At 32.6% G+C, this 12,742-nt stretch overlaps 3 protein-coding genes across 3 annotated transcripts; 1 reads left to right on the top strand and 2 right to left on the bottom strand.

Annotated features, from left to right (window-relative positions):
* Positions 1–230: 230 nt before the first annotated feature.
* Positions 231–1,952, bottom strand: GO595_000844 (adhesin AP65-1 precursor; the record flags this gene model as incomplete). Its single annotated transcript, XM_067922024.1, has 1 exon — positions 231–1,952. The coding sequence occupies one exon, from the start codon at positions 1,950–1,952 to the stop codon at positions 231–233; it is 1,722 nt and encodes a 573-aa protein (XP_067778787.1).
* A 644-nt stretch (positions 1,953–2,596) lies between these two features.
* On the bottom strand, positions 2,597–6,256 carry GO595_000843 (pyruvate:ferredoxin (flavodoxin) oxidoreductase; the record flags this gene model as incomplete). The annotated part of the gene is made up of 1 exon (XM_067922013.1): positions 2,597–6,256. The coding sequence occupies one exon, from the start codon at positions 6,254–6,256 to the stop codon at positions 2,597–2,599; it is 3,660 nt and encodes a 1,219-aa protein (XP_067778786.1).
* Positions 6,257–7,126: 870 nt separating this feature from the next.
* GO595_000842 (protein phosphatase 2C) lies at positions 7,127–9,592 on the top strand (the record flags this gene model as incomplete). The annotated part of the gene is made up of 1 exon (XM_067922002.1): positions 7,127–9,592. One exon carries the CDS (start codon positions 7,127–7,129, stop codon positions 9,590–9,592), a length of 2,466 nt encoding a protein of 821 aa, XP_067778785.1.
* Between the last annotated feature and the right edge of the window lie 3,150 nt (positions 9,593–12,742).

The following is a 12,742-nucleotide window of genomic DNA, read 5'->3' as shown; positions in this document are numbered from 1 at the left end:
TGAAGAACCTTTAAGCACTTCAACGACATTTCCAAAGATCCAAAATTTTGATTATTCTTTGAAGTTCTTGTGTAAAAAAAAAATTTCAAATGCGCAGACAATGTGTTCTATTACATTTAGCATTGCATTTACGTAGTCATATGTTAAAAATGTTAAAAAACCAAATTGCAAACAAAGTTCCTCAAATTCATGTCAAACATTTATACGTTAATTGCACCAATTTAATTTATTTAGTAAACGTGATCGTATTCACCGGATGGGTTGAAACGTTGACTTTCGAGGAATTCAGCGAGTGTCATATGAGCTGGTATTTCAGCAGTGGCCAATTCTTGTTCGTATAAGTACTTAGCCACATCGAGTGAGATGTCTCTAGCCTTTTCTCTAATGAGAGCCATTGGTGGTAACAAAGCGCTCTTTTCGAGGTCTTCTTTAGTTGTTAACTTGGCGAGTGACAAAGCAGCAACTTCGAATACCTTTGATGGGCAATGGCGAGCCTTTGTAGCAACGAGAGCGAAACCAACGGCAGGGAAGATCCAAGAGTTGTTAGCTTGTGATGGTACGAGTGTCTTTCCGCTCTTTGTCTTGTAGTCTGGGAATGGTGAACCAGAGCAGAAGAGTGCCTTTTCGTTGGACCACTTGTAAGCTTGTTCGGCAGTGCACTCGGCCTTGATTGTTGGGTTGGAAAGAGCGAAGACGATTGGGCGTTCTGTGTTCTTACAAAGTTGTTCAACAATTTCCTTTGTAATAAGTCCTGGGCAACCAGAAACACCAATGATGCCTGTTGCACCCCACTTCTGGCATGCTTCGAGGACGGAGTCATAGCGATGCATCTTGTGCATGAATGGCTTGTTGAAGTCATAGAGATCAGTACGATCGGCTGTGACCATTCCCTTGGCATCGAACATGATGATGTTCTTAAGGAGCATCTCACGTGGAAGCTTGGATTGGGATTGTGCCATGTCAACAATGAGGTTGGCAATGCCTGTGGCGGCTGAGCCAGCACCAATAAAGATAATCTTTTGTTCCCAAAGTGGTTTTACGCCTTTGATACGTGGTGCGCATGCAACAGCGGCTGCTGTAACTGCGGCTGTGCCTTCGATATCATCGTTGAAGCAATTGCACCTCCAGCGGAAATGGTCAAGAAGACGGAATGCTGTTTCCATTTCGAAGTCTTCCCATTGGATAAGACATGTTGAGCCATAAACTTCTTTGACAGCATCAACAAATTCGGAGACAAATTTGAGATGCTCATCACCCCTAAGACGTGGATGTCTCCAGCCTTCGTAGAGTGGATCGTTGAGGATTTCCTTACGATCTGTACCAACATCAAGTTGGATTGGTAATGTGTAGTACGGATTAACTTGACCGCAGAGGGTGTAAAGCATAAGCTTACCAACTGGGATACCAAGACCGGAAGCACCAAGATCGCCAAGACCAAGGATACGGCCACCATCTGTAACGACAATGCAGCGGATATCTTGTGATGGATAGTTACGAAGAATTTCTTTGATATGACCAGAATCTTCTGGTGTGATGTAGATACCGCGGTATGATTGTCTGTGAAGTGCCCACTTGGTGCAAACTTCACCGACTGTTGGAGTATAAAGAACTGGCATTGTAAGTTCGGCTGGATATGTGTAAAGGAAACGCCAGAATGTGTGTTCGTTCTTTTCACGTTCGTTGGCAAGGAAAATGTACTTTAAGAGTGGTGTTGGAAGAAGTTCAAATTGTTTACGGATACGTTGAACTTGTTCGTCGACTGTGAAAACCTTGTGTGGAAGTAAACCACGAAGATGGAAACGATCACGTTCTTCATGTGTGAAACCAGTTCCATGGTTAAGTTGGCTATCATGTAAAAGATCAATACCAACCTTTCTGTATGGGAGAGCTGCCTTGCAAAGGGCAAAACCACGAGCGAATGATGTGCTGCTTGTTGATGAAACAAGAGACATGATGCAAAGTGATATGACTATTTTTCAATGGTTAGCTCCTCAAATTTCAATGGTGACACTATTTAAATTGTAAGCTCCTGGCCAAACAAATTGAATAGATTAGCTAGCGGCCAGGAAGAAAAAAAGGGAATTTTTGAGAATTCCAAATGAAATAATTGGTTCAAAAGAAGTAAACTATATACCCCATATAAAGGCAGTAATTTTGTTGAGTTAAATTTGCATTAAGTAAAATAATTTTAAAGATAAACATGTTTTTAATTTCTGGCAACGATTATAAATCATTGAAAAAAATGTTCTGGCACTTTTATCTCCAAGGGTTAATGTTCTGTGGGAAAAATGGATAAATTTTTTTTTACGCTTGAAACATACAACAATATAACTCGATGAAATATGCATAAAACATTTGTTTTGCTTAAAAGAATAATAGTTGTGTTAATATAATAAAATTGATTCAAATCGGAAATTTGTTCAAAATGTTTTGCTGATTACTTCATACAATTTATTTCGAATTAGTGCACAGCTCTTTCTCCGCTCTTATCTCTAAAGAATTCCTATCACTTCTCAAACAAATATCTTTCGAATCAAATGAAAGATACGAAAACATCTTTTGACTTACTCAGTTATTTTGGAGTTTTTACTATTTTTCATGGTTCAAAAACCTTTGAAAATGTGAGATATTTCTTGTAATTCTTGAGCACATCCTTATGTAACTTGTTTCTTAATTCCTTTGCGAGCTTAGGGTTATTCTTCTTTAATCTATTGTATCTCACTTCCATATCCAAGAACTTATCCAACTTCTCCAAATCAGGCTTCTTCGATAAGAACTCCAATGGGTTCTTTCCTTCTTTCTCTCTTCGTGGGTCGTACGAGTAAATTGGCCAATATCCACTTTCTACAGCCAATTGGTGTGCCTTGAATGACGCTGCGCCAATAGCTCCTTTAATGTGGTGCATAATACAGTTGCAGTATACAAGTACTAATGAAGGACCATCGAATGATTCTGCTTCCTTCAAACATTTGATCAAATGCTTCAAATCATTTTGTGTGCCTAAAGCGCATGAAGCAACATAAACATTACCATAACCCATCATCATGAAGCCTAAGTCTTTCTTAGGTGTATCTTTACCATTAGCAGCGAATTCTGCAATTGCGCCTAATTGCGTAGCCTTCGATTGTTGTCCTCCTGTGTTAGCATAGATTTCATTATCGAACACTAATACATTGAAGTTCTTTCCAGATGCCATTACATGATCTAAGCCTCCAAATCCAATGTCATAAGCCCATCCATCTCCACCGAAGATCCAATTGGATGGCTTAACCCATAAGTCCCTCTTATCTTGTAATACGTCAAGACGTTTGATATGACGATTGTTATTAAGTTGTTCTAATAATATTGGCTCAAGTTGAAGTGTCTTTTCTCCATCCATCCAATCATTATACCATTCATTTAATGCATTTGATAATTCCTTTGGTAATTTCATCATGAAGATTTTGTCATTAATAATTGGTGTTAAGTCTTCATGAAGTTGTTTCCGACGTAATTCAAGACCAATTGTCATGCCAAAGCCAAATTCAGCATTATCTTCAAATAATGAACGTGCCCATGCTGGTCCTCTTCCATTTTCATCAGTAGTAAATGGAATCTTTGAGAATGAACCGCCCCAAACTGATGAACAACCTGATGCATTAGCTATTAACATACGCTTTCCGAATAATTGTGTCGCAATCTTTGCAACTAATGTTTCATTGCATCCTTGACATGAACCTGGGAATTCTATAAGTGGCTTTTGGAATTGTGATCCACGAACTGTATATTTATCTTTGATTAAATGTCCACGATTTGGTATAACATCATCAAGATAAATGAATAAGTCATTTTGTTCCTTAGCATATTGTAATGCTTCATCATTACCTATAGTTTGTTTCATTGTAAGACTTTTAGTTGGACAGATATCAACACAAAGTTTACAATTAATGCAATCATATGGTGAACATTGGATACGATATTGTAATCCCTTTAATTCTTTACCTTTAGCTTTGATTGTAACTAAATCTCTTTGGATTTGTTTAGGCGCTGATTTGATTTCTTCTTCTGTGATTAAGAATGGACGAATGACTGATTGTGGGCATACTGCTGAACATGCATTACATTGGATACATGTTGTAGAATTCCATGATGGCGCTGATTGTGAAAGTCCTTTCTTTAACCATTTAGTTGAAGCTACTGGTGAAATACCTCCAAGACTATCCTTAAATGCTGAAACTGGTAATGATCCTCCTTTTGTGGTAAATACTTTATCTAATACTTCTGTCTTATATTTAGGTATTTCATGTGTAGGTTTCTTCATAAATGATATTTCGGACTTAGAGATAAATTGTCCTGGTTCATCTTCAGCTGTTAACCAATAATCTGGAATTGGAATAAGTTTAAGTCTTTCAGATGCCATACTTGCTGCTTTCTTATTCTTATTAACAACATCATCACCTAAGCGACCAAATTCTTTTTCGATCCATTTAAGTGTAATTGGTAACCAATTCTTACCTAATACTTGTGTTAAATGATAATAACATGCTTGAACGATTGTGGAGATTTTACCATTTAATCCGCATTCCAGTGCTAATGAGGAAGCATCAATAACATATAACTTGGCATGCTTCTTGGCTAACTTACGCTTGAAATCTGCTGGAAGGAATTTGTCTAAATAACTGATGTCTGAGCTTGGGAAGTTAAGGAAGAAGACTCCGCCATCCTTAAGATTTTCAGCCATTGGATATTGGGTAACATATGATGGTAATGTACAACCTACAAAGTCTGCATGTGTAATTGTATATTGTGAATGAATTGGATTTGGTGACATTCTTAAATATGAACGTGTAAGGGAATTGGATTTATCGGCTGAATATGCAAAGTATCCTTGCGCATAAATTCCACGTTCATCAATGCATGCTTTAATAGCTGCTTTGTTGGCACCAATTGTTCCATCACCTCCAAGACCCCAGAAGATTGATTGTGATACTTTGGAATCTTCGCCAAATCCTGGTAACTCTGCTTTTGGTAATGATAAGAATGTGACATCATCATTAATTCCAACAGTGAAGTGTTCTTTAGGTTGTGATGACCTCATGTTATCATAAATTGCCTTAGCATGAAGTGGCGTGAAATCTTTGGAGGCAAGTCCGTAACGGCCTCCATAACATTTGGCGGGGTGCCCTGCTTGCTTAAGTGTATATGCAACATCCATGAATAATGGTTCTGCTGGAGCTGCAGGATCTTTAGAACGATCCATAATTGAAACACGTTTGACAGTCTTAGGTAAGATTTCAAGGAAACGCTTTGAGGACCATGGACGATAAAGTCTTGGAATTATTAAACCAACTTTTTCACCTTTCATAAGATCAATGCATTCACGAACAGATGTAGAACCTGCACCCATCATAACAATAACATCTTCTGCTTGTGGATGTCCATAATAATCGAAAAGATGATATTCTCTTCCTGTAAGATCAGCAAATTTCTTCATGTTCGCTTCAACAATTTCTGGTAACTTGTCATAAAATGGATTATAAAGTTCAACAGTTTGGAAATATGCATCAGCTCCTTGGGAATGTCCTAATGCCATTGGGTGAGCAGGATTTAATGACCTGTTTCTGATTTGATTAAGTTTTTCAAATGGCATTAATTGTTTCATTTCTTCTGGTGTTAATTGAACAATTGAATCAATTTCATGTGAAAGTCTAAATCCTTCGAAGAAGTGAACAAATGGTATTTGTGCATCAACTGTTGACATGTGAGCAATTGCAGCAAGATCTTGACATTCTTGAACAGTTGATGATGAAAGCATTGCAAAACCTGTGTTTTTAACGCACATGACATCTGCATGATCGCCTTGAATGGATAAAGCTTGTGTAGAAACTGCACGTGCAGCTACATGAAATACAGCTGGCCATAATTCACCTGCTGTCTTTAACATGTTAGGAATCATCAAAAGCAAACCTTGTGAAGCAGTGAATGTTGTGCAAAATGTTCCAACGGATGCAGCACCATGAAGAGCTCCAGCAGCACCTGCTTCTGATTGAAGAACACGGCAAACTGGAACATGACCAAAGACATTCTTCTTACCACTTGCAGCCCATTTATCATATTGTTCTCCCATTGCTGTTGATGGTGTGATTGGATATAATAATGATGCTTCGCTCATATGGTAAGCAACGTGTGCGGCAGCGCCATTTCCATCTACAGGTACCAATTTTGCAAAGCTTCTTGAAACGTCTGGTGTGTAAAGTCCCTTAGAGCTAAGCGACATTTTTACTAATTAAGTGAAATGTGTATCGTTGCGCCATTCAATATTTGAATGTATCTGGCTATTTATTTGTATACATCTTTCATGTCACTTTTTTGTTTTGTGTTAATTGTTATGATAACGTTTTGTATCATCGTTTTCTTTCAATTAAGACATTTTTGAGCGTTATAAAATCATAACAAAAGCACTTTTGATTCAATATAGGCCGTTATTACAGTTAGCCTGTCAAAAATCGAACTGAAGTTGGTGAACTTAAAAACTTTTTTTTCTTGATCATCATAAAATTAAAGTAAAAAACTTAAAATATACAATAATCGTTATTTTATTGAAAAATCATTGTTATAATTTTATGATCTTGTTTTAATAAGAAATTTGGAATATTGTAGTAACATTTTTTATTTCTGTCTTCTGTGTTGTAAGTCATTTCAGAAAAAAATCATCGTTTCAGCGGTTTGGTCGTTCCTTTGGAAAGATGCGTGGAAAATGGTTGAAGAAACGTATGCGGAGACTTAAAAGAAAGAGGAGGCAAATGAGGGCTAAGGCTCGATGAGCTCCTTGAAAGCATTTTGGATGGCTTGATATCTAATAAACATAACATTCAACTTAACTTATTAAATGATTTAACACTGTGTAATTCGTTAAGGGCACTCAAAATCTTTTATTCTTTGATGGTAATTAACCAATCTTTTCATTTTTGAAATCAATTTTGGAATTAAGTTAGTATTGTTATAACTTATATTAGAGTTAATACAATATCTAAAAAATATGAATGCTAATTTATATTTTAATCAGAACAAAACTTGCTTTGTTAGAAATTTGGTTTTCGTTTTTCGTGCACCGAAACCTTAACGGTTTTGAACGAAAAATTTTCAAATGGGGCAGGACGAATCTGCTCCAAATCTCCCTCCAGAAACAACACACCTTTCAATTGCTCGATTGAAGTTATGCCGTATACCATTTTACATTTCACCGGACCATCCTTTAATTTCAATCGATGCACCACATAACACATTAAAACTTTTCCCTAAAAAATTAGACAATTTAGAAACACTAGACCTTTCAGATAATGCCTTATATTCTCAAGATGAAAATCTTAATGAAATAGAGTTCGATTTTCCATCTTTAAAAAAATTAAGGTTATCATCAAATCAGCTTAGACAAATTCCAAAATCATTGGATTCTATGAGATCTATAACTGATCTCTTTCTTGACAGAAACATGTTAGAATCGTTTTCAACATCACTTGATTCTATTCTACATCTTGATTTATTTTTAAATCTTCTTAGCGATTTCCCGGAACTTCCACCATGTATTGAAAAAGCTAATTTAGGTTTTAATCAAATTCGTTCTCTATCAACAAATAATCTACCAAATCTTAAGGAATTAAAACTTTCAGGAAATATTCTTGTTGACATCACTGATAGTTGTATGTTTGAATGCCTTACTTTACTTGATCTTTCTTTTAATCGACTTTGTTCAATTCCACCCATTTCAAAATTTGCCCCACGTCTTTCAACGCTTATTCTTTCTTATAATTTTTTAGATCAATTTCCTTCTTCGCTTCCACCAACAATTTCTAAAATCGAGATTAATCACAATTGCATCAAAAATTGGGGTGAGCCAATAAACGGTCTCCAGAATCTTGTTTATCTTGACATAAGATCAAATCATTTTATTAATTTTCCTGAATTGCCTTCAAACATTGAACGATTTATAGCTACAGATAACAAATTTGAAAGTGCAAATCCTATTACATCACAAGGATTAAAAGGTTTACAATTTAATGACAATCATTTTAAAGATATACCGGACTTTAGTCAAAGTAACATAACACATCTTTTAATGCGGCATAATTCTATTACAGAAATTCGGACAGATCATCTTTCTAAAGGAATCAAATTAATTGATCTAACAGCAAATGGAATATCCACTGTTCCATCTGCTCTCTTTGATTTCCAGATGTTAACGACCCTTATTTTAACCAAAAATAATATTTCAAATCTTCCAGATGAAATTGGTTCATCTCAACTTATCTCATTATATATTAGTGATAATCCGATGTCTTCACTTCCACCTCTTCCTGATACACTTAAAGAGATTGTAGCTTGTAATTGTCAATTTACTGAGCTTCCTGAAATTTTACTTTCATGTCAAGGGATTGAAACTATTAATTTTTCATGGAATCAAATTACTGAACTTACTGAAATACCTGAGGTCGTTACTCTTATTCTTGCTGGTAACCAAATTTCAAAACTTCCTCCACTTCCTCAATACATTTCAACTTTAGACTTTTCTCACAATTTATTGACTGAGTTTGTTTGCGAAAATGATTTACTTTTTCTGACAAGCCTCGACTTAACGTGCAACCAAATCAGCAAATTCCAATTCAAGCATTTAACATCTTTAAAGATACTGAAGCTTGCACTTAACCCATTATCATTTAAATTGGATCTTTCGCTTTTCCCTAACATTGATACGGTTGATTTATTCGGAACTGATATTCGACATACAACGCCAATTCCAAATACAATTCGTGAATTAGTTACAACCAACTATAAAATGGCCAAGTCCTTGAACACACCCAAAGTCAAATTCTTTCGTGGTAAGAAATTTGGATATTGTGATACAATAGGATTTCGAAATGAAATGGAAGACTCTTTTATTATCCGCGAAAGTACCGGTCCTTTAGTGCCTTCACTTTATGGTGTTATTGATGGTCATGGCGGATATCAATCCTCATCAATATCAGCTTCACTTATTCCACAGCTTTTTGAACAATCTAAAACAAAGACAATCGTTGACATTGCCTCCATACTTAAAAATGTCAATGAACAACTTTTTAAACTACAAGTTAATGATGGCGCTGCATTAGTATTAGCATTAGTAACACCATCATCCATAAGTGTAGCGCACCTTGGCGATGCACGGGCGCTCGTAGTGCGGAAGGACGGCTCAGTTGAGTCACTCACATTTGATCATCGGCCAACCGAACGAAGTGAGCTCGATGTACTAAAAGATGGGCGCGCATTTGTAGCATCAGGTCGACTGAGTTCGCACCTCGCAATATCACGCGCTATTGGAGACTTTATGATAGATGGCGTATCGCGTACACCTGACATGACAAAGCATCCAATTACAGAAAATGACTTCAGACTGGTTCTGGCATGCGACGGTGTTTTCGATGTGATGAATAATGAGGAAGTCGGGGAAATAGTGTCGAAATGTGTGGATATACATAAGGCTGCTGGTTTGTTGACAAGCGCGGCCATAGCCAGAGGAACACAAGATAATGTAAGTGTAATCGTGGTGGATATAGAACTCCAGGATAACAATAAATAAATATTATTCTTTCCACTTTTATTATTATTATTATTATTATTATTATTATTATTATTATTATTATTATTATTATTATTATTATTATTATTATTATTATTATTATTATTATTATTATTATTATTATTATTATTATTATTATTATTATTATTATTATTATTATTATTATTATTATTATTATTATGTATTATTATTATTATTATTATTATTATTATTATTATTATTATTATTATTATTATTATTATTATTATTATTATTATTATTATTATTATTATTATTATTATTATTATTATTATTATTATTATTATTATTATTATTATTATTATTATTATTATTATTATTATATATTATTATTATTATTATTATTATTATTATTATTATTATTATTATTATTATTATTATTATTATTATTATTATTATTATTATTATTATTATTATTATTATTATTATTATTATTATTATTATTATTATTATTATTATTATTATTATTATTATTATTATTATTATTATTATTATTATTATTATTATTATTATTATTATTATTATTATTATTATTGTTTATATATGTATTATTATTATTATTATTATTATTATTATTATTATTATTATTATTATTATTATTATTATTATTATTATTATTATTATTATTATTATTATTATTATTATTATTATTATTATTATTATTATTATTATTATTATTATTATTATTATTATTATTATTATTATTATTATTATTATTATTATTATTATTATTATTATTATTGTATTATTATTATTATTATTATTATTATTATTATTATTATTATTATTATTATTATTATTATTATTATTATTATTATTATTATTATTATTATTATTATTATTATTATTATTATTATTATTATTATTATTATTATTATTATTATTATTATTATTATTATTATTATTATTATTATTATTATTATTATTATTATTATTATTATTATTATTATTATTATTATTATTATTATTATTTATTTTTTATTTTTTATTTTATTTTATTTATTTTCTTTAAAAAATGAATTTAAGTTTTTCATTTAAAATTACCCTGATGTCTTTCCAATTCGCGATTTTTACGACCGTTAAAAACCGTTTCTCTCAATATGAATTCTTTCTGTCTGAAAGAAAATTAATGTATAAATGTTTTATTCATAGATTGACCAAGACTCTTGGATTATATTGGGTTGCAGGTGTTCCCATGCCCAAACCATGCATTATGCTGCTTGTAATTTGGTAAATTTTTTTTCATTGTTTTGATTGTACTCTTTTCGAAACAGATAACGTGCTGTAGCCTTCAAACACCCGAAGAACCTTCGATCTAATGGTTGAAATTCATCAGTCATACCGGGTGGTTTGAAATATAATTTAATCTTCAGAGTTTCTGCCAAATCGATAATTGATTGACATTTGTGGGCTTTATATGAGTCAAGTAACAAATTTATAGGATCTTCGTCATTGAAGTGTTGCCGGAGGAACAGTAAATACTATAAAACGTTTCCTCAGTGGTCCATCTGTTTTCTGAGTGGGTGGACATGTGAGGTGAAACATCACCAATTTGTGTTGTTTCTACAAGATCAGTCTTTCCTTTTGCTATAAAGTAAAGGGGAATTTTGGTTCCATCTGAACGTATGCTCGCCAGGACAGTTATCGATGCCTTTGGTGAAGAATTTAAGTTGATCGACATTAAATCAGATCCTTTTTCTGTTCAAGTTACCATACCATGTGGAAAACACTTCCAGCATGTTTCATCCACATTGACAATTCTACTATGATCAACAGAAGTAAGAAGGTTTTGTATTGTATCGATCCAATTAGATTTTTCTTTATCAGTCACATTTGGTCTCCTTTTAGGATGTAAAACCATAGAAGAGAGATGGTTTCTCTTCTTAAAATCTGCGATAAATTGGTGTGAAACTAAAAAATCTTTCGTTTCTTTAAAATTAGTTATATCTTGATATTTTGTTGGCCTTTTTTTGTAATTCGTGTAGTCTTTATGGGGTTTTCCTGGAAATATATTGCTGTGCATTGTGGCCACACTAGGCCGTTTACTATTTTTTGAATACTATAAACGGTCGTAAAAATCGCGAATTGGAAAGACATCAGGGTAATTAACTTTAACTTTAAAATATGCGATTTTGTTAATATAAGTGAAATTACTGAGATGCAAAAATAACAAAATCTTATACAAAAAATGAACAAATTAGAGCGGAATGATAAATTGAGACACAAAAAAGAAGTAATTGAAATAATGCTAATGAATGAATAAGGTGCATTAAACGAACAAAAGAGATATAAACAATGAATTAAAAAAATATTTGATTAAAATATGATCAAATTCAAAAAGAATGAAAGAACAAGACGATTAAAAGCGGGAAAATGTGTATCAAATTACGAAAAAGATTGTACTAAAAGAATAAATGAACATCAAGAGGGTCTTTACAACAAATCCCGAGTGGCAATATGTTAACATTCGAATGAATTTGATTTAAAAATATCTTTTTTGGGGAACAAATTCTTCTCATAAGATTTTATCTTTAACGTTGATGATTGAAAGCAATAATTAAACTACATGAAATGCCTTACGTCATGTTTCATAAGTGAAAAAAACAAAAATATTAAATATTGCGATAATTTTAATTTATATCAATACTAAGTGAGGGCATTAGGTTAACCATTGTGTTGTAGTTATGTAGATGATATTTTCCAAGATGAGTATCAAATTAATTTCAAGATATTTTAAATAATTTCTCAAATATGCCTTAATTTTATATATAATATTAATGTATAAAGAACAATTTTTTATTTTTGAAATCTCAGATTTTTGTCCAAGATATTTGTGCTTGTTTAAGCTCAATAACTTTGAATAAATATTCTTTTTCTAAAATTTGAAATGAGAAATAAATTTTTTGTTAAAGTTTGCTTAACATTCACCCTCCAACTTCATATTTTGTATGAAAATTATCAAAATTATCTTCTTTAATATTTCAATTAAAAGCACAATCGATGGTACTTTGGCCGAGTGGTCTAAGGCGTTGGATTTAAGCCCCAATACCGAGAGGTGCGTGGGTTCGAACCCCACAGGTACCATTTTTTCTTTAGTTTTTAGGTATATTTTTTGTACCCATAAAAAGTTTT

The sequence above is a fragment of the Histomonas meleagridis genome (genome assembly GCF_020186115.1).
Source record: "Histomonas meleagridis strain 2922-C6/04-10x chromosome Unknown contig_118, whole genome shotgun sequence".
Lineage (NCBI taxonomy): Eukaryota > Parabasalia > Tritrichomonadida > Dientamoebidae > Histomonas > Histomonas meleagridis.
This window is presented reverse-complemented; position numbering and strand designations above follow the sequence as displayed.